Raw genomic sequence first — 23460 nt, 5'->3', positions numbered from 1 at the left:
CTCAGCTGTCAAAACTACATGTTGATATGTTCAGCTCTGAAGCCCACTGTGTGGAATTTGTTGGGGAGTTCCTCTCTCCTAGATTAATTTAATACCATAGTTGAGGCTACTACTTTGTCCAGTGTCTTTATACAATATTGCTGTCAAAACCATAGGCCTCAGGATTTTTTTTAAATGACAGCTCTTGAAAGAGACTGGAAGTATTTATTACACTGAAAGATGCTAGGAGGATACTTAGTTGATTTTTCACTATCCATGTTCATTTATCCAGACCTGGATTTTTACTCCATATAAACATACTTTGCAGAAGTAATTGGTTGTGGCTTCACAATGAACATTTTTGTAATTGCACAAAGAGAGCAGCAAAGAGTTTAATGCTGTATTCCTTACAAAAATCAGTTCAATTTAGAATATTGTTATTTATGAAGCTGCCTTAAAACATTTGCTTCTGATAGGTGGTTTGCCCTGAAAAGATCTTTGTTAAAAGTCTGTAATGTGCAAGTGGGTCAAACACTGTTACAAGTTAATGGGAGATGTGAGCCTCACTGAAAGAGCTGAATAGGATTTAGCTGAGACACTCCATGAAAGCAGGGAATCTGACAACCTTAAATTACATTTGATTGCTTCCAGGGCTTAAATCTGTTTGGCAAGGATGCAGAACTAAGCTCCTGAGACGATAAACCCTTAAGAGAAACAATCCGCTGCTATTTCTGGGTTCCTCCTATAGTTCTTTAATTTTATTTTAGTTGCAGTTTATGTCAAGGCATGCTGAAAAATCATAAGGCATTTTTTTCCTTTTAAAAAGCCTGCCCTACCTTGCTCCTCCACATAATCAGGGAGAACAAAATCACAAAATCAAAGAACAATCCACAAGGGAAATTAAAAGAATAAAGTGAAGGAGCCATATAGAATAGATTGTGTGTTTGCAAAATATTAATATTCTATGTTTTTCATGTCACAATCCAAGTATTATTGGGGGGTTTTTTAACCATTATAGCCCTATTTCTTATGTTGACTTTTTTTCTTCCAGTAAGTTAAAAATCAGTTAAATGAGTCATTCCAATCTCTTTTAAATGCTCCAGAAAAAAAGACCTGTAGAGGTTGTAATTCCCAGTCTAATTTTACTAACACAAACTTTCTGTAATTATTTTAAGTGGGTTTTCTGTTATTACTATTGTATATTGTTTAATCCAAAATATCATTTCTTAAGGCAAGAGCAAGTGAAAATAGGTTTGATTATGTACAAATTCAGAAAATTGTTACAATAGAAGAATGTACTACAAATAAAGAAATGATAGCTCTCTGGCCCCTTCCACACAGCTGAATAAAATCCCACATTATCTGTTTGAACTGGAATACATGGCAGTGTAGACTCAGATAACCCAGTTCAAAGCAGATATTGTGAGATTTTCTGCCTTGTTATTCTGGGTTATATGGTGGTGTGGAAGGACCCTCTGACAGTTTCTGTGAAAATTAGAAGCCAATCTCAAAAATAAATGCTCACTGACTGTTTCACCTGAACCCCTTGTAAAGAACAGCTATAGAATGGAGAGGAAATTTGTGTCCTTTAGCAGAAATTTTCTTATTTGTAATTTTTAAACCAGCATCTTATTTATCCAGTCCCAGACCCAACTTGAAGAAGCATATTGAATCAAACGCTGAATCAGAGCTTGTGCAAATCCCATTGGGTCCTCTTCCACACAGCTGTATCAAATTGAAATTGAACTGGATTATATGGCAGTACAGAGTCAGATAACCCAGTTCAAAGCAGATATTGTGCCTTGATATTCTGAGTTATATGGCTGTGTAGAAGGGCCTTGATTTGACTGGTCTGTCCTAGATGATATTAGCAGTGAGATTTAGGCCAACGTTGGAAATCAGGAGGGCTTCAAATATTGCTCTGCAACTTTCACCATTGGTCATGCAGGCTAGGGCTGCTGGGAATTGTAATTCAACAACAATCTGGAGGACCATGTAAACACCAATCCTGATTTAGGGCCCTTCCAGACAGGCCCAAAACATGGGACCTGTCTTGCTTTTACCTGAGGTATCCAAATGATGCCGCAGGTAAAAGCAAATTAATGTGGAGAAACCTGGGTTTTCCTGATGTTGTTTTTTTCACATGAGGAGTACTGTGTAGAAGGGCCTGCACTGCTGACAGGCCCCTCCAGTAAGTGTTTTTGGGAGGGATGGGGGGCTGGATGCCATCCCGAGTCAATCTTTGGTTGCCCTGGCATGGCATCTAGCTACCCCTCAAGGAAAAGTCCAGGGTTTGAGTTGGGGTAGAGATAGAAACTTGGGAGGAAGTGGGTTTCTGCCATGTCTGGAAAGGCTCTTAGTTCAAAAGTTCCTGAAAATGCTTGTATGCATTGGTTCGGCAGGACTTCAACAATGCAGTTTGATTTGGCTTATTTGAAAGTAGTATTTTCTTAAATACCAATTTGGGTGCTGCCAATTTGGTTTAGATGATATACAGACAATCTCTAACAAGCAGCATATATGGGAAATTCATTTTATTGCACAACTTTTCTTCTCTTCATATGATCAGTGCTACAAATCCTCATTTTGACAGGAAAGTGGAGACTATATAGATACAGGCAAATCTTGATTTATTTTAGAAATGTGTTCCTGGACCTAGATGTTAATGGGGGAAGCAATCTCCATATTGAGAGTAGTTGGAGAGGTGGGTGTGTTCTGACAGAGCTGAAGTAGCTCTAATGTTAGCAGTTTTACTCAATTCACCATCTGTTAGAGAGATTTAAGGTATAAAACATCAGAGTTCACATTTTTTTAGAGAAATGTGCAAATATTCTCCAGAGTAGCCTGAAGAGACAGCAACTACTGATCCCCAGAGAATTTGGCTGGGTTAAGCTAGTTTGTCCTTAGATGAGAGTTCCTTGTCAGGGGGCCACAAAGAGAGAGGGTAAAACTATGTTCTGCTGTTTTTCCTTCTCCAGCTGGCTTCCCAGGCACAGAAAGCATATTTGAAGGAGACATTATATCTTCTGCCGTGCCCTGTGCAGAAGGCTTACCAAGTTGCAAGCCTTCCTGACCACATCTCCAAAATTCTGATTTCTTTCTCCCAGCCACCCTTCTCTCCCAGCAGGGAAAGGGAATGCCAAGACTGTAGTTGTTTTCTTTACCATTCCCATCTTCTTAACCTAGGCAAGTTTTAAAAAATCCTTATTGCTCAAAACTCCATATGGTCTTGCCCTCTTTCCTCATGCTTCTTCTCTCACCCCTCCCTTCTTACTCTCCTGCCTTGCTCAACTACACAAGTGCTCTGGAAAAGCTTTGCATTTTGGGCAAGAATATTGAAATTGAGATTCTTCTGCAAACAATACTTCTCTTGGACTCCAAATTATTATTATTTCACCCCTACCCTACTCCTGCTTAGATGGGTCTTGTGCCAGGTCTCAGTGACTCACCACAGTGATTCCTTGCATATTGTTGCTTTGAATGGGGCAGCTGTCTAGTTGTTTTTGGGAGGCGTTGGCTTACCTGCCTGTTCCAAAGGCATAATAAAATGCCTTTCTATTTTATCTTTGTAGGGAAACTCTTTCCAGGTAAAATGTCATATGCACTCAGAAGGAGAACTTACCCTTTTGTCCAGTGAGGTTTTAGTAACTAACTGTCTGCTTACTGTCAGCCTTCAATGCGTAGTTGTTGTATTTGTATTTTTGTACTGTATAATAAAGAAGAATGTAGAATAACAAAACAGAAGAAAGGAAAAAAATATACAGAAAAGAAAAATTTAATACACTACAAAATGACAAAAAGATATAAAGAAAAAAATAATATACATTGACTTGTAACATTCCTAGCAATAGTTATACAAAACTAAATATATAGTTATCTCTTTTAATTATTCTATGAGCTATCTTGGGCCCTAGAAGGGACATAAGTTGACAGTTAGTGGGTCCACTCCCATTCTCACATTTTCTGTTACATCTGAATCTCTGCCACCCCATTTACTCCCTTTCCTTCTTCCCAGTTCTCTCTTTCTCTCTCCTTAATGAAGAGGATGCCATTGGGTTAAGATTTCCCAATTCTCAACTTAATTGTTGTGCCAGGGGCATTTTGCAGGATAAGTAAAGCAAAATGAGGCACATGCTTCCCCATCCTTTTTCTGTACTGTTTTAATGTTCTTAACATAAATAATACCCCCATCAAATGTTTACTTTCTCAAAAGGAATAGGGATGTTTTTTTCATACTTGGTGTCACTTTGACAGATACCCCAATCCTGTAGGCTGCTTTTGATCTCCAGTTTGAGCTAGAGTTTTCTCTCACACAGAAGTGATAAACCTCTCCAAATGTTTTCAGCAGCTTTCACAATCCTTTATATTTAGGTGAGCGATTTGGGGCTTTCAAAGGCTGACGTCCAAAATGTCCAGAGGGCCAGAGGTTCCTAATTTCTGCCTTTGTGTAAGCCCAAGTGATATCCTGCACATTTTTGGCAACATTAGCTTTGGCACTGTTACCATTCCTGAAAAGTTTTCTGGAAACTCAGCACTATCATTTAGATACAACATGAAAAGAATTCCAGCTAATTAAATTTGTGAAATATAGGCTCATCATCATCACCTGAGGCAAAATCTGTTCAGCAATTCAAGAAGTACCATAGTATTCTTCTTATGAGGGCAATCAGACATATAGACACTTACATTCTAACTTCAGTGCATTATTTTTAAAATTATGTTTCTTTTGAGTCCATATTAGAAGAATTGAATTGGCATTGGACCAAAATGTAATTCATCCTCTTGTTTCATAGATGCATTATCTGGTGGGGAGGGGGGATAGGCACAGTGTTTTTAATCTTGATTTACCTGGAAACAGACAACCCAGGAAAAATAGAAGTGAAAGGGGGAGTTGGTAGAAGTGTGGCCATCTGCCATATATTATCCTCAGTATGTAGAATAAATTACTTTATGACGGGTTAAAGCAAAATGAATATCATACATGTAGGGGTTAGTTTCAAGAACCTTTACTAATGTTGTCATGGCAAAACATATTGTGAGCTGTTTCAATTTCTGAAATGAAACGTATCTCAAATGCTTAACAGGACTTATCCCAGTACAAATAACTAAAACTGTTGGAAGTTTTACTTAATGTGTTGACTAAAACAAAACATTTAAGTTCTTATGCTCCTTCACTAAACTTTCCACCTTTTTCCAAAATAGCTTTCCAACAGATGAATTTGTTTTCATGTCTCTTCTTGATGCAACTCTCAGTGACATACTGTACCACTTTTCCATATGTTGTCCTATTCCTGCTACTTACTATGTTTGCTTAATGGATGAACAGATACCATGGCTTGTTGTAAGGATTGCTTCTCTTCTAGGTAACTGTTCCATTTGGTATTGCCAGATATAGTACTAGAAAACATACAGATCCATTGGAACAATGTTCACAAAGTTACTGGTGAAAATAAGGTGTTGCATTTTTAAATGAATTGTATTTATCCAAGGTTCTTATTTCTTTAAAGACTCCTAATTCCTTTAAAGCTATGCCTGCTTCTTGATCTTTTATTAGGGTAGACAGAAGAAGAAAAAGTTTCCCATTGAACCCATCAGCAACATAGGTGTGAGAACCACACTACCCAAAGGCTGAGGTAGAGGTTGCAAAGTAGTCAAATAAGTGGTGGATGAGGAAGCATGTATACTCAATGGTTTCCCCATATATCAGTCAATTTTTTTTATAAAGGAGTTGACTGGTAGAAAATGAAATACCTCTTTACCTAGGATACCTATCAATAGCTATTATTAAAATAGATTCATTGAATCAATGGGATTACCTAGGTGTTCAGCAAGTGATTCAATAGGTCTAGTGTAATTGGAATTAAGCAACAGAATGCAAGATTATGTATATCCCTCTCATTAACCAATTGTTCATTGATGTGTATGGAAGAAGTGATAGCTGGTCATGGTGCGCAGTGCAAAGTATTGCTAACTGGTTGTCTATGCCACTGATTCTGGATAATTTCAATTCTTACAATCCCAGATCATTGGCCGTGCTGCCTGAGGTTTCTGTAAATTGAAGTCCAAAGCATCTGGAGGGTTGAGAAGATTGGGAACCTGGTCTGTATCATTAGTCCCCAAATCCCATTAAAATGTAATACATGCCAGGTACAAATGTGTGGGAAAATAGGTGCCTGTATCACTGCACTGTTTTGGAACCATGATGCTTCTCCAATTAAGAAAAAGTGTTCCGAGTTCTCTTCCTTGATTTTGATTATGCTTTCCTCTTTGAATGCATTTGCTCCAGTCCAGGACACAAATAATTGCTTTTAGTACAGAACTCTTTATTTTATCCTTATTCCGTACACAAAATAGCTAATGATTTCCCTTAGATTTAGAGGTGTATTATCTCAAAGTTTTAGAACTGTTTTATTGTTGTTAGATATAAATTAACAGGAAGTAAATTTTTAGGTACAGGAGTCTAGAGCTTGACTTCCTGTGGCCCATTGGTACAATGCAGGAGTCGGCAAAGCTCGGCCCTCCAGACATTATCAGGCTGCATCATCCTCTACTGATCAGTCCTAGTGAACATAGCCAGGAATGCTGGGAACTGCAGCAAATGGAGAACTGTATTGTTACTCATTACTGGGATAAATGTTAGGCATTCTTGCAAATGTGGCTGCAGTTCATCACTTCAATTTGGGTAATGGCATATAGAGTTTTTGCCTACCATTCTTTATACTACACAGTAAGTATGTGTGATCCAGAATTTTTTTTTTCTAAACTCTGTTCGAAGGTAGGGGGTGCTGGTGCTTTGTTTCTAAAGTCATTTCTGAATTTTGAAGGCAAAAAGTTCAAAACTTTCGAATCTTCGTATATACTTCGTTAATGGCAGACGCGCATGAAGAAAAGCATTACTGTCAATGGGGAAAATTGAGGGGCTTCTCTCTCCCTCATTTTTTGAGCTATCCTGATGAAACTTGCTATAGTGGTAGAACACATTTACCACTGTTAGCTCACCAAATTTATGTTTGACTTATCCTCAGATTTTTGGCAAATTTTCAAAGTTTTTATAAAACAAATTTTTAATAATACAAACAGAAATCTGTTCCTGGTTTGAAAGTGCTTTTCCTGTTTTATTGGTTGGTCTTTACTTTGAAAGTTGTTGCTCTACTTCAGAAACTTTGTTTTGTGGCTGAAACTTTGTTAAATTTCTGGAGAGAGACTCAACAAACCATAATGTGCTATTTATAGAACAAATGTCCCTTGCTCAAAGAAAATGTTCTGGCAGTATAATAAAGTTTTGCCATGTTTTTATGACAGAACCAATTAGGAAATGGCATTTATCACCCAAGAACAAAAATCATAGTACACCGTGAAACCACTCCCAGAAGATAACTATCATCCTCTGAATAAGGAAATCTGTTCCTGATTTGAAAGTGTTATTTCCTGTTTGATTTGGTTTTCTGGGGCTGAGAGTATGGTTTATATATACAGTAGAGTCTCACTTATCCAACATAAACGGGCCGGCAGAATGTTGGATAAGCAAATATGTTGGATAATAAGGAGAGATTAAGGAAAAGCCTATTAAACATCAAATTAGGTTATGATTTTACAAATTAAGCACCAAAACATTATGTTATACAACAAATTTGACAGAAAAAGTAGTTCAATACACATTAATGCTATGTAGTATTTACGAATTTAGCACCAAAATATCATGATGTATTGAAAACATTGACTACAAAACTGCGTTGGATAATCCAGAATGTTGGATAAGCGAGTGTTGGATAAGTGAGACTCTACTGTACTATTATTTCCTTAACTCCTCTTTGCAGATTCCATGATTGTATATATTATAATAGACTGTCCCTCAATGCCATAGATCACTGCTCCAGCCCAATGCTTTCTGGAAAATGTAGTTCAGTGTAGACATTGTGGCGTCTCCTCGCTTCCCATTAAATTACTATAAATGGGAAAAATTCAGAGGCTCCTTTCTCCCTCATTTTTAAAGTTATTCGGGTGAAACTTGCTACAATGGTAGAACATATTTATCACTCTTTGCCTATCAAGTTTCATAATGTTTCACCCATCCACAGATTTTTGGGAATTAAAAAAAAACAACAACATTTTTTCCCCTCCTCCATCAGTCCTGATTGGCTGAGAGGCATGCCAGCATGTTTGGCTTCACCTCTCAGTGGAGCTTGGTCACATCTACATCTGAAGACATCAGAGACATAAGAAATGAAAGCTCCTTTTGATTCAAATTCTTAATATTGGGAAGGCAGTAAGCAGGTGGGTCAGAACTCGCTTCAAAAGTGCTTTAGATCCGAATTAGATCCGAATTTTAACTAGCATACGAACAAATGCACAAGCCTACTACACAGTTATCTCTCTGGTTTTGAATCCTGGCTTCAACACTATGGCTGTTCTTTGGATGATCATTCTCCATCGCTAGGTGTATAATTGCACAAAACCTTTTTTCAAAAAGTCAACCTTTGTAGTCGTCCTTGGAGAAGTGCAACATATTAGACATCCAGTAATAACCATCTCCTATTTTTAGATTTGTTCTGTAAAAATCACTGAGGGCATCCAATCAACTCTTCCTTATATACCAGCACTGGTGCCAGATTGCCATCTACAATTTAGATGAATTGATTTCTCTTTCACTATGCTGTGCTATAAATCCTCACTTGGCAATGCTGCTTCCTTTAAAAAACCCAGTGGTTTCAATTAGTCAGTTCAGGAGCCCAGCCACAATCTTATTTCTGTCCCTTGTTGCTTTCTTTCTATAATGTTTTGGAGTATCCTGTGATATGAAATGGTTGTCAGAATTAATATGGTTATTATTGAGAAACAAAGTAGATTTCTTGAAGTTTGCCAAGTGACGTTTTAGATTAATGATGGTCAAATATGTTTATATTATCTGATGACGCACTCATGCTTCTGTGGAACATTTTTGTAAAATGTGATTATGAACATTAGCTTAGGCCTATGGTTGTGAAAGATCAAATTCATAAAGACAGAGAAGTGGGATACTTCCAACTCTTGATCAAATATCAAGGTTGTTTATCGCACACATGTTCTGATTGTGAGCTACTCGGAAGCAAGGAGAATCAGATTTTTAATTCAGCTCACACATCTCCCATTATTACAGTTGAATGACACACATCTCATGATGGTGGCTCTTGCATTTTGAATTTTAGTGGAATAGTTGAAGCTGTCAGCTATAAATCAATTTACAGAAGCTCTAACTGCTTTGGGGAGGGCATATAATGTCATCAATGTCAGATGATAATATAAACTCAATATAAACTCTTGCAGGTCATTCCTTCACAAGGTCAAGCAAAAAGGACGGCTTGCACAGAGGAAGATAGGTTGATGGTACTAGAACAATGTTTGCTTATCACTTGACTAACTTGCTACTTAATGTTCCATAAGTTAATGCTTTGTAATGTTTTCAGCATTCCAGAGCTAGTTTGTGGTTTTAAATGACACATTTTCTGTGTTCTCTTTTCTCTCTCTTTCTTCTTCTTCTTGTAGCATCAAGCTTTTGGCCGTGCAAGAGTTGGTTGACAGAGATGCACTGGAAAAGGTATTTTAAACTGTTTTTATAGCAATGCAAATCTATTCAAGCACAATTCTTACATGAACACATGAATTCCTTATTCATTATGATTTATGTTTTCCTTCCTGTGGCTCCCCAAATCTTCATGTTTTCTGCTTCGTGGGGTCCTTTCACATTATGTAATTGCAGCACTATGATCCCAATTTAACTGCCTTGGTAACATCGCATAGAATGTTGAACTCTATAGTTTGGTGAAGCAGTAGAACTCTCATTGAGAATTGTCAATGCCCCTCCATAAAGTGGAAATTCCATGACTCCTGATGTTAAATTGGAGTCATATCTGTGTAATGTGGAAGTGGACATGATAGCAATGACTTTCCTCTGCTAGTGTTCTCCCATTCTTATTAGCTACTAGATTATGTGTTGTACATCTGCATATTTTAATAGGCTAAGTTAGTCCTGGGGTCTGGATTGTACTGAAACAAACAATACATTGTCAGATGAATTTGGCAATAATGCTAAACTATAGTGTATCCAAGTCTTCTATAAGCACCAGCATTTGTTAATACCATTCAAATATGGTAAAACAGAACATAGTCCTTGTACGGAATTGAAACCTAAAGCCTAAAAACCTATTTACATCTTAAAATGTATTTACAGCAAGCAGTGACATCTCTTTTGTAGGAAGGTTCAGGATTATTGCCTCTTACCCTAGACCCAACGGCCATCTCTTATACTACATAACAACTCCCTGTAAAACTGGGATTTTTTTTGAATTCTGTTTGCAGCATGACTGGTTTTGTACGTGGAAAACAAATGTGTCTGTTCAATTGGGTGGGTGAAGGAATAAAGAAATTCACAAATGACATGGCATTTCACAATGCCATGCAGATCTTAGGGTTCGGTAAATTTTCTCTTCATTTCCTGATACCTGTGGCTTTCTTCCTATATGTGGAAAATAATTGAGAAATGCTATGAGCTATGAACCTGTTCTGGATGGGGTCACACTCCCACTGAAGACACAGGTTCGCAGTCTGGGGGTGATCCTAGACTCATCGTTGAGCCTGGAGCCCCAGGTCTCGGCGGTGGCTAGGGGAGCCTTTGCACAGTTAAAACTTGTGCACCAGCTGCTCCCGTACCTTGAGAAGCTGGACTTGGCCACAGTGGTCCACACTCTTGTCACATCCCGATTAGACTACTGCAACGCGCTCTATGTGGGGCTGCCTTTGAAGACTGTTCGGAAGCTTCAATTAGTCCAATGGGAGGCAGCTAGGTTGATAACCGGAGCGGCATACAGGGAGTGTACCACTCCTCTGTTACGCCAGCTCCACTGGCTGCCAATTAGCTACCGAGCACAATTCAAGGTGCTGGCATTAACCTATAAAGCTCTAAACGGTTCCGGCCCAGCTTACTTTCCCGAACGTGTCTCCTGCTACGACCCACCTCAAAATTTAAGATCTTCGGGTGAGGCCCTGCTGGCGGTCCCGCCAGCCTCACAGGTGCAGCTGGCAGGAACGAGAGACAGGGCCTTTTCAGTAGTGGCTCCCCACCTATGGAACGACCTCCCAAATGATGTCAGACAGGCTCCCTCCCTTCTATCCTTCCGTAGGAAAGTTAAGACCTGGTTGTGGGACCAGGCTTTCGATTAATAACAGCAGCATCAATTATCACCATCTTAGAACTCAATGACAGACAAGTTATCAGATTCGAAATGCGCCAACTGTGTATTTATATGCATATTTTTTATCAATGTTTAATGTATTTAATTTTTAACTGATTGAATTGTCTGTAATATTTTTATACTGTGTTTTATTGTAAGCCACCCTGAGTCCCCTATGGGTGAGAAGGGCGGAATATAAGTATTATAATAAATAAATAAATAAATAAACATAGACTCTACAACAGAATGTTACACTATATCTTCATAGAAATAATAGATGTTCATGATCTTGGCCAGCCAGTTACATTTTCCTCCAGCCAGCCAGGCTATTCTACTTCACCACTCTCACCTCAGTTTTCTTTTCTAGCAGTGACTCTCAATTTTTCATGGCTATTGAAAGTGGTTAGTATTTTTTCAGCAGTTTTTTGGCCAGGGTGCTAGTTTTTATTAAAAATCATTCACAAAACTAGAGGAATGTTTACCGTACCTTAGTTCTCAGTGGCCCATTGTGGCCTCGTTTCTGTTAGGACTCACCAGCTGAGTTGGGTAAGTATATCCAAAAATTAACAGATGTGTATGGGTTTGCAAGCCAATATGGTGTGATTGTTTGAATAGTGGAATAAGAATCTGGGAGACCAGGGTTTGAACCCCTCACAGATATTAAAATCCACTGGACAGTGACCTTCAGCATGCTATATTCTCCTTCTACCTGCTATACTCTCTTTAGCCTAAGGAAAGATTGTGGCAAACTTCTGAATCAATCTTGTCAAGAAAACCACAGAGTAAGTTTGTCATAAGGAGGAGCCAACTGAGAGCTGTAAAACAACTACAAAATGTTTTGCAAGATTTTGAAAATATTTAATTTTGTGTTTATACAAGTTAATTTGTGTTGCTGTTTCATTAGTCCAATATAGCATTTCTTCCTGCTCTAGCTGGCATTTTGGACAGATTCTACAGAAAATTTCCGAAGTATAATGCATTTGTAATAGTTTCCTGCCCCCACCCTCATCGGTGACAGAGTGCATTTCAGCTTAATCTGTGTTTCATCGTGATTAAAACCATTGTTATCTTTGTTAGTTCTAAATCACTTTTGCAGCAAAACAGACTGTCCATAAGACTACTAAGAAGAGAGACTTGTTTCTTGTTCCTCCTCCCCAGTTCTTACTTTGCTTTGACTTAAATGCAAAGATGTGAATTTTAAGATTGTTAATGATGTGCTGTCTGTTATTATGTGTATCTGTATAAATATTTTCACCCAGGCAACCATAGCCATTACATTATTTTATTATGACACAGCAAACAAAATAGATATGCTGGATTTCGTATCACAAAATCACAAGTCGAACACTTCCCAAGTGTCTAGGACTGTGTGATGTATATATTATTATTATTATTATTATTATTATTATTATTACTACTACTATTATTAATATCCGAGTTTTTCTCTCCATAAAGAGACTCAAACCGGTCCACAACTAAAAGCATTTCAGTAAACTTAAAAATATACACTTATACACATATTAAAACAGTATTAAACAACATTAATATTAAAACAATCCAGGTTAAAACCATAGAAGCATATAAAATCATACTACAAAGGCACAGCAGCCCTTGATGGCCTCAAACACCTTGCCTGGTCTCAGGCTTTGCTGAGTGCTCATTTGCTGCTTTTGGGCTGTCATCTGACCATTTGCTTTAAAGTTTTTCAAAGCTGATTAGAGCCAGGCTGAGATTGAGTTTACTCCCAAACCTACATCTAGGCTCAGACAGCATGGTTCATGAAGACTATGTCTGGACTGTTGAGTGAGAGGAGTACAAAAAGAAAAAAAAATGACAGGACACAATTCAAGAATTCACTATTTTACCACTGATCTGGCCAGTCCAGAGTTATCAGTTTCAGAAATTACTGAAAACCAAAACTAAGACCAACCTCGAGATAAATATATGTTTGTAATCCCAGGTAACTTGTGCTTTTAAAACATTTTTTTGAGAATTTATGGGGATTTTCTTGTTTTAATTCAGGGTGTTTCTGCTGATAGGCAGAACAATAAAATTTGCTAACACCAATTTACTGCTTTGTGTTGACTTTCTCCTTTAAAATAAAGTATCATTTTCAACTCAATCTGAATTGGTTGCAGTACAGAAAGTTCCACTTGTGATCCTTTTGAATGGGAGAATGTACATGCAGTTATAGTATTTTTAAATGCCTTGCCTTTTACATTGGCTTGAAAACATCAGCAATAGTTCCAGAAGCGTTCAGAATGAGGACACAAGAGGAGACAGCTGGGGAGAAAAAATGTTATTTTTTCATTTCTCTTAGGCCCCTTCTATACTGCCATATAATTCAGATTATCAAATCAGATAATCCACATTATCTGTTTTGAACTGGATTATGTGAGTCTACACTGCTATATAATCCATTTCAAAGCTGGTAATCTGTATTTTATATGGCAATGTAGATGGGGCCTTAGTGCCACCATTAAGGTCAATGGATCCTCAACACTTTCGGGTACAGATTTTGTTGAGAATATCAAGGTGTTTTAGAACAATTTCCCTTATAGCACAGTTTATAGAGGTTTTGCTCCAACATCAGTGACTACATTCGGGGAGGAGAGTAAGCATTATTCTCAAGTAAGAATGCATAAGATCAGAGGTGTAATTTGCTTATCTGTGTCTTGCTCAAAATTATAAAATAGATTTTTAATGTTACTTAAGGTGGAGTTGTGTAGTAAAATGCTTATCTGAATCCACCTATTTGTGTCCCTTCCTATTTATAAGCACCCTGGGTTGAAGTGGTGTTGTTTTACCAGATAATCTGTACATGTCCAAAGTTCAGCTTCAATCTGGAAGAATTTTATTCCTATCTTTTTGATAAGAATAATACTGATAGTAGTTAATTCTCCTAGTTAATGTCAGAGAAAGAAAAATGAAAGTGAAGGTGTTACGTTTTACCCCAGAAAAATCCAGGTATATATATCATGGAGAATAATCCAACATCCTGTGCACAAGTCAGTTGGTGATCCCCCCCCCTTCTCTGTGATAAAATTTAAAGCTTGAAGCATACAATAAAACCGCAGTTTAGAAACATTGCAAATGCTTACATCAGCTCTAGTCTTGTGTAATTCACTTAGCTTGCTTGTTTTGTCTAGCCAAGATTAATTGTTAAGCCATCCAGCCAAAACTAACTGAATTAGTACACATTGTCTTTGGTTTGTGCAATTTGCTAGTTTATTAAAGGTGATGCATATTGAAATAAATTAAACCAAGTTGACCTCAGGAATTTGCATCATTCCAAGTTCGCATAAATTTCCCACTTGAATTTAACACTTTAGCCTAAAACTTTTTGTGCCAGCAAATAAATCCACCCAAGTTCCCACCAGCTGTTAGTTCACCGTACATTTTTAAAAATCTGAGGACACTGTTTTGGGAAACAATAAATATACCAACTTCTACCCTTTTGTTTAGCAAAAAGCTAGAAATGTTTTTGGTTTTTTTACTATTTCCAGTGTTCAAATTTATTTTGCATGCATAAACAAATGGGAAAGAATCCTCAGTTTGAGGGAACCCAATTGTGAAGAATGATTAAAACAACCTTGTAAGGTGGAATACTAGCCACATTCCTACTTTTTAACATTTTTTCCAGCATGATCTTTTAAACTTTTGAGTAGGAGCAGAGTTGAGAAAGTTATGTTTTGGGTTACAACTCCCAGAATTTCCCAACCAGCATTATGTGTTCAGGTGTGAGATACGTTCTGCATAAAAGACCCAAATACCAGGCCAAAAGTTTATTTGGTTACATTTGTGTACAAGGTTTGGCCCATGTATGGGTCTGGATCCAAGCATTGACCAACCTGCCTGTTGGTCGATGAGCCCATAGGATGGCAGGAGAGGTACCCACTGGGCCTCCCAGCCCTGATCTTTCAGCCACCAGAGTATGGTAAGGGGCCACCCTCAACTGGACAAAACTGACTTCTGGCCACGCTGCCTTGCAATGTTTCTGTGTTTTATGGCTTTTTAAATGCCAGCTACATTTACCTGCTTGACTGGAGAAGACCACTTTGGCATCTGAAATGTAGACAGTGAAAAATGGGCAGGTGGAAGAAGTTTTCTAAGCCCTGTGCCAAAGTGATCTGATACATTTTGATAGTTTTGAACTGTACATAATATTCTGCTCCTAGCCAACAATGTGCTGCCACCTATAACTTTTTCATTTTGTGGGCATTTGGTACCTTTTGGAAGCAAAGTCCACATTTAGCCTAGGAGAGGAATATGTGGTATTACAGACATCATAACCAATGGAGGGGGATGATGGCAAAGGCAATCTCATGACCTATGACAAGCCACAAGTTTCATGATTTAGCTTAATATCGTTTGCTGTGATTGAAAGTGGCTCTTTGGTCACTGGGACAGAGAATCACTTTTCCATTCATCTGCAACTTGATCATTTGACATGAAATATCAGGGACTGAATGGGTGCCCTTATCAAAAGAAAACATTCTCTACTGCTCTAAATCTATGTATGGCTAATGGCTGCAAACTGAGCTGTGACAGTAAGCACATAAGGTATAATTTTTCCTGGGCTGGTTCCCTACAAACGCTTTATGTTTGTCTTTAAGGTGACAAAAACTACTTGTTCTTTCTAGATTTTGGAAACATGGTATCTTTGCTGCTAAGAAATGGCTATCTGCCCGAGCAAGCAGAATGGTTTGTTCTCTGTTGTATTATCTGTCTAACATAGATGTGCTCTTTTCTCGGACAATCAAGCGATTTTTTGTTTTGTCCCTTTCATGTGAACAATACAACCTTTTTTTAAAAAAATAATACAAACCTGTTGTTTAGATCGAGATTTTTGGAGAGTACTTCAGGTTTTTACTCAGTAGTAATTGCTAGTGCCTCTCAGTCTGTACTTTGGCTTATTATTGGGCACCAGCACTATAAAAATAAGTTGATTCCTTCTTCTAATTGTAGCTCCTTTATATGTTTGTGCTGTATTTCCAAAAATGGGAAAAGCCTATAGATACCTTTATTCTATGTACAATTGTCTGTCTTGTCTGTGTATAAACATCATTGAATGTTTGCTACACATGTATGTTCTGTTATCTGCCCAAAGTCCCCTTCGGGGTGAGAAGGGCAGAATATAAATAAAATAAATAAATAATATGTTTAAGTATTAGAGGAAAGATGCTGGACCAAATTAATGCTGGCTCTTGATGCCAAGGCCAGACTTATCTAAAGTAAAATTAAATAAAATAGTCCTTGTGAATTCACAATATGTATATCATATTATCATTTCACATCTGCAGATAGAAAGGTGGTTTGTTTTATAAGAATAAGAGATCAAAAAGTATTAGATTCAATCTTCTTAAGGCAAAAGTGTGTCTTTTAAAAAAATCTTTCTTAAAAGTTTGCATTATGTTGTGAACACTGCATACATTGTGTCATGAATCCTAACTTTCCATGTGCATAGCAGAATTTGTGGATTCTTTTTCTTTATTTCTTAACATCTTCCCCTGCAGCCACATAATTATCTTTCAGGTCTTTCTCTGGTTTGCAGTAGGTGAAGGTTACTTTCTCCTCTCACATTAACAGAAGGACAACCCAATTCCAACCCCAAAAGGCAGTACATTTGTACATTTAGTTGCACATATGCTGATCCTTGTTACCAGGCTTTAATAAAGCATGACTGCCTGACTTGGTGGATAAGCTGAAAATGGGCACCATACTTAGAATGCTTCACTTCTAACACAGGCTGTGTTCTGTGAATTCCATTTAGAGACAAATCTGATCAACATGCCACCTGCAACATGCTAGCAGCCAGTTCTTTGAGAGAACTGAGTGGAATGTAAGTCAGCCCGAATGTGGACTGGAACACTTGGAAACTGGCCATCTCCCCCTTTATATGGAGGAAGCGTTCATTCTTGATTTATAATAGGCACTGCAGTCTTTAACTTCTTCCAACTGCTCAGACTGCTTCAGAATCTTACATCAGGATATTTTGCCAGATGTAAAACAATACAACCTCATTGAAAATCAAGTCAGCTAGTTTTTTAGTGATCTTTTTTCTTTCTTTCCAGTCTTTTGAATTTAGTTGTTTTCTTAATTCATTTAAAAATCCCTTAGAAATATTATTCTTCCTAAAGCGTCATTATCAAGTTTGGTTGTTTATTCTTCTTGATTGCATGTTGTGTTCCCTTAAGTTGTTTCTGTCTTGTAGACACCATGATCCAAAAGTCACCCCATCACAGGGTTTTCTTAGGATAGTTTCTTGCTGGAAACTGGGCAGAGAAGGGGCCAGCCTGACAACCAAGCTCTTGCTGTTCAGAAGGACTGTCTCATGTAGTTCCAAATTCCAAATTCCAAATTTATTTAATGCTTAGACCATAGGTCTTTCGCATGCAAGACAAACAAACAAATACACAAAAGCCAGATCATCAAATACAATATAAAACATGCCATTAAAACCCTATATAAATCATTAAAACATTAAAATGCTGCAAATATCAATGTCAGGATATGCCCTTCAAATACTACATATGTCATGGATTAGCACCAACATAATTAAAAACAAGATAAAACCAAGTAAGTACAGCATTATTAAAACCCAAGCAGTAAACACCTTGGATATAAAAAACCACTATTAGTTAAAAGCATCCCCAGCACAGTTGACCGCGACATCGGAGATCAGTTTTGCCCGGATTTTCTGAGCAGCCAGGGCAAAAAGGGCCACCTTTTGAGTAATGTCGGACAGAAGGTAGAAAATCCTTTCTGACACCGTATTCATTAGGAGGATATAAAGAATAGGTCCCAGAATTTTAGTTCTTGGCTCAGAATACAAAGGGCAGGAAAACAAATAGTGAGGCAAATCCTCAATTTCTGGGGCCCCACACACACATAAACGAAGAGCCAGAGGGATGCCTGTATATCTACCATCAATCACAGCTGTGGGCATACTTTGGAAATGAAGGGCTGTGAAGGCTTGCCTAAGTTTTGGGAATGTGAGCCTAGTCAGGTAGATAGCCCTCTCATGGTCAAGTTTGTACAGTCTGTACCAGTGAGAAAATTTTGAGTTATTAATAGCCTGCCTATCCAGGTGACCACTGAGATTGAAAATATATTCCTTGAGCTTCTCCCTTGAGTTCAAGATGGAGGGTGTATTGGTCAGAGTGGAGTGAAATTCAAGCAGCTTCTGGTATCTCATGTAGTTACCAACCTGGTATCTTGGGATGGTGACAAGTACTACAGAGCCTTTGCTGAGGACTACCTATTTTTGACAGATTCATAAAAGTGGACACAGCCTTTCAGATATTCTAGCCCTAAGGCATTTACAATGTTGCATGTCAGATCCAATACTTTGAATTGAACTCAGGAACAAGTGAGAAGCCAGGGCAGTTGATAGGAAACTCTTATAGTTTGTAACATGCTCATCAGATAACTTCCTGTCTGCTGCATTTTGCAGCAGCTGTGGCTCCAAACACTTTTGAAGGACATCTCCATTCAAAGTACATTATGTATGTGACCAGGAGGTTACTGAGGTACAAATCATCGTAGTCGAATCTGTCTCCGTCAAGAAGAAGTGCAACTGGCACACCAACTAGTTGGGGAAAGGAACACTTGACCGCAACAGCTACCTGGCCACCCAGGAGAGCAGTACAGGGTCCAGGAGTACCCTTGGGCTGTGAACCTGGTCTTTCTTGGGGCCTTCAACCATATCCCAAACCAACATCAGCTAAGTTCTACATTCATATTTACATTCTTCTCTTACCTTTTTGTAATAAATAGTTTACCTATCTCATTCTCTGTGTGTCCCTACCAGGCATGAGCTCAGCCAGTGTTTATATTGCGTTTCCTCACATACCTGGGGGAAAAGCAGGATTGGATGTTTGGTACAAAAGCCAACATTCTGAGACTTTTATACTTCAGTCTTTTTTTTAAAAAGATAGATGATTGCAGGCTTTAGGAATGAAAAAGGCACAGGTGGTAAAAGGATGTTTAGTCACATCTAGATAGATAGAAAGCTTGGCCTAAATTCCCTGCACCACTTATAGTCCTTTTTCACAGCTAATAAAAGCAAAACAAATGATGTAAAATAAAGTCAGGTTTGTAAATATGCATGAACTGTGTGAGACATATAATCCAGCTTTTTCTTGGCCAAGGATTGAAGCAGCAAAACTACCTACCTTTCAAGGAAGCCGTCGTCACTCTCCACATAAATGTCATGCTCTGCCTCTTACTTGAATATCACTATACCACACTGAACACTTGCATTCTTGTCTGATTCTGTACGATAAGAAGTGGAAATCCTGGTTTGTAGTTGGATACGAGTCATGGAATAACAAGAATCTCCTGATAGAGTTAGGAAATAATCCTGCCTGAAACTTGGAGAAATGCTATCATTCAGCATTGACAACACCGAGCTGCATGAACCAATGGTTTGAGGCAGCTGCCTGTGTTTTCTGATTAGAGAAGAGTTTGCTAACATCAGGCTGTGCTGAAACTTAGTTGGTGAGTCAAATATTCTCAGTAGTGATATCTTGATCTTCATCATGGGACTCCCTCCCAAGGGAATAAAGACTGGCATTATCCCCACTGACATTGTGTTCTGTGTAGTTCATGTATTTGAGGAAGTAATCCCCATTCTGATTCATATGTTTAACCTGTTTGAGGTGCCACGAGACTTGTTTTTTTGTCATATTCCATGCTCATGAAACCCTGACACTCGGTTTGAGGATAACTGGTCTGTTAGGCCATCAAAATAGCTGTCCCTAAACCGTGTTTTCATTTAATTTGATGTTTTCAGTTAGCCCAGCTTCCCGAGGTTGTGCAACAGCACATAACAGTCAAACAATGATAGCAGTAAACCTGGGGAATACGTTTTTCTCTCACATAAGTGAAAAACTGACATCCTTTGACCTTATTGTAAAAAACCTACAAAATGTTTCTGAATTAATAACAGCTTGATTTTGCTTTTTGTCCCTTTGCAGTTTTGCATAGAATTAAACCAGCCAACTCTGCCAAACATCCGCAAATGGAAAGGATCCCGAGGAAGCTGGAAGTGTGTGGTTTCAGAGAACACCTCAAGCCATCCACAGAAGGTACCCAAGATAGCTATCTTGAATCTTTCCCGAAATTTTATTTTTGCCATGCAAGGATAGAAATGCATATATTTGAGTTAGAGATTTCTACAATTTTTGTTATTGTTAAGATAACAATTTTTGCACTGATACTTGCATAACAGGCTTTTCCCTGGACCTTTCTATTGATTTTGGAAAACTCTTTTTGTCCAATGGCAGCAAGTTTTGTGCAGGAAAGTTATTTTCTTGATTAACAGTTTTATAGCTACTAATCTAATAGCTCATGATTTCCGTACCTAGACAAAATTGTAAGGGTAAAATCTATATGACCCTAAAAAGTGTCCTAGAATTGTTAGCATACAGCACCTTATACAATGCAAGCAGATATATATATAGCAAATCCAGACTCAATGGTGCCTAGAGGATACCCACTAAAATTGATACAATTTTAGTCCTTACAAAAATATGAATCATCTTACTATATCTAAGTTTACTTCTTTGCCTCCTAGAGTGTGGAATATTCTGGTTTCTTGTGGGACACAACTGCAGGGATAGAGTTGAAGGACATTGCCTCCCAGGAGAATGCACAAACAAATGGAAATGGCCGGCACCCATATACTGAACCTTATATTGCACACTTCAAGGTAAGAGTACTCAAGAGACACTTTCCATTTTTCTGGGTGAAGAATTCAAGGAACTGTTCAAAATTAAGTAACACAAATCTCTTTTAAATATTGCAGGTGTTTTTAAAGATTATTTTATATTTTTTCATATATTTTATTGAAAGAAAATATTTTTACAGTAATTAGAAGGCAGATCTAGCAGAAAGATTATTCTTTCTGATCAGTTAAACAGGCAGTATTGTTGTTAAGTGTCCTGAAACTAGTGAATCTAGGATTTTCTGGGCAAGATTTATCTAGCAAAGACTTGTCATTGCTTTCCTGAAAAGCTCAGAGAGAATGAGTTACGGAAGGTCACTCACTGGGTTTCTGTGGCCGAGTGAGAATGTGAAACTGGTCTCCTAGAGTCCAGATTCACCACTCAAACCACTGTGCCACACTGGCTCTCACAATGTATGGAATATTCTAGGAATATGCTCTTAAATCAAATACAGAACATCAAATAGTAATGTATTTCCCATATGTATAAACAGTCAACATATCTTTGTATATGCATTGTCGAGGAAAGACATATGTTTATTTCAAATGTAGAATTCTGAATTCTCAGTTTACACAGCCTTACAATTCTCTACTCATAAATAAGCTGTATTGAGTTCACCATAGATTGGTGGATATAGGATTACAGTCTTGAAATCTAGATCTTGATCTCCAAAATTATCATTTTAAATTGTATTTCATTTTCACTGAACATGTTCTGGGCCTATTTCAGAGGCATTCCCTTCCATTATTCAAAATCATGCTTGGGCTGTCCTGACCACTATGACATAAATATTATTTGCAAGCAGGAGGGCTACAAGGAAAACTCTAGTATTTTATTTTAAAGGGAAGGTTACAAATGCTGACCTATGTGACCCTTGTACTTCTAGAAGCTCCTCAGCCTGCCTTTGTTAACACTTTTTATGCTTTGTATAGGTTGGAATGAATGACCTAACCCTAGTGAATCTTCATCTGGTCCCACTACCCTCAGTGGGAGACAATGCTGTAAAGAACCATAATAGCCACAAATCAGCAGCATTTGCACATACTCTGCAGGAAACACTAAAAGGTAAGCCTATTTGCATCCAGTGTCACCAGTTATGTTGAAAAGAACAAAAACTGTGCAGTGTGACCTTTCAATTATTGAAGCTTACATGAACCTTTTGCAGGTCTACATTCTGAAAAATTGTTCTACACTGGCATTTTCCTCTCTGTGAACTACTGAGGATCCTCAAAAGACACATACGAAGTTTGGCTGGTGTCCAAATTGAAACATCAGTACCAGTTATTCACATACATTTTAGTCAATTCATCTCATCAATTAGTTGATATGAGAAAAAATAATGTCTCATTTTTTAAAAAATGGTATGCATTGTATATAGATCAGTTCTACACAGAGTGGTGGCTCCTAGATTCCTGATGAGTTTCCAGGAAAAGAAGAAAGAAAGACTTGTAGCACAAATATGGCACTAATCCCTGGCACACTGAGGGGAAAAAATTGCTAGCCATGCTCCATCAGATAGTTTGAGAAGTACTAATGTAGAAAGGGAAACCTGGGTGTAGGAACAAAGATGAGGTGAGGTTAGTGTGTTGTGGCGGGAGAGGCAGCAAGAATGTGCTGTAATATTTCTATATTTATCTCAGCAGTGGAGAATTATTGCTTTCCATGATCCCATTGTGAAGTTAGAGTGATTGTGTCCTGGCATTACAGTGTTCCCTCACTACTTCACTAGTTCACTTTTCGCGGATTCGCTGTTTCGCGGTTTTTCAATAAATTCTAAATCATAAAAAATTACAATTTACAGCCTAAGGAAAGGAGGAAGGAGAGGCCAAAGAGAGAAAAAAGGAGCCCAAGTGGTAACAGAAGGAGAAGGAGGCGATTTATCAACACACGATTGGTTGATAAAGACTTAAAATAGTCTATAACTACTAAAATAATGTATATATATTAAAATAAATATAATGCCCCTACTTCACAGATTTTCACTTATTGCAATTGTTCCTGGAATCTAACCCCAGCGATAGGTGAGGGAACACTGTACTTTTACCCAACATGGGAAATGTGGTCAGATTTCCAACTAGAGAGCTGGTAAGAGAAGCCCAGACAGGCTTTAGCTACAAATTTGACAACATCAGAGAATGTGACCCTGTCCCCTGACCTTATCCAGCCTGTTCAGACTCACCCCAACCCTAATAGGTTCCCACTGGGAGCATCCTTACCTTTGGCCTGTGATTACTGCCCTTATCCTCACCTCAGTTCTTTTCCCTTTCAGGAATAGCTATTAGTCCTTTGTACCACTTTGGCCACTTCAGCTTTTGTCTTGAGTAGCATAAAGTGCTACTAGGGGACCTTTCACACGACACAGTTATAACACTATGCCAGGGATGCATCTTATGGAATTATGGGATTTGCAGTTTAGGGGGAGGTATTTAAAATTCTCAGATTGAGAGCTCCTCTACAACAAATCCCAGAGTTAACATAGGATTCACCCTAAGTGAAATCATAATGCCAACATTGTGTGTAGTGAGAAAATACTGTGACACATG

At 38.1% G+C, this 23460-nt stretch overlaps 1 protein-coding gene across 1 annotated transcript in view; it reads left to right on the top strand.

The window, feature by feature from the left end:
• eepd1 (endonuclease/exonuclease/phosphatase family domain containing 1) overlaps positions 1–23460 on the top strand; it is a 67857-nt gene that overhangs the window by 38369 nt on the left and 6028 nt on the right. The window contains exons 2-5 of the mRNA XM_003222324.4: positions 9502–9553; positions 20168–20278; positions 20767–20901; positions 21850–21982. Coding sequence (XP_003222372.1) covers positions 9502–9553; positions 20168–20278; positions 20767–20901; positions 21850–21982 — 431 coding nt within the window. The remainder of the gene's footprint in view (positions 1–9501; positions 9554–20167; positions 20279–20766; positions 20902–21849; positions 21983–23460) is intronic.

Source organism: Anolis carolinensis, chromosome 6 (genome assembly GCF_035594765.1).
Source record: "Anolis carolinensis isolate JA03-04 chromosome 6, rAnoCar3.1.pri, whole genome shotgun sequence".
Classification (NCBI taxonomy): domain Eukaryota; kingdom Metazoa; phylum Chordata; class Lepidosauria; order Squamata; family Dactyloidae; genus Anolis; species Anolis carolinensis.
Note: the sequence above shows the minus strand (reverse complement) of the source record. Positions and strands in the feature narration are given on the sequence as shown.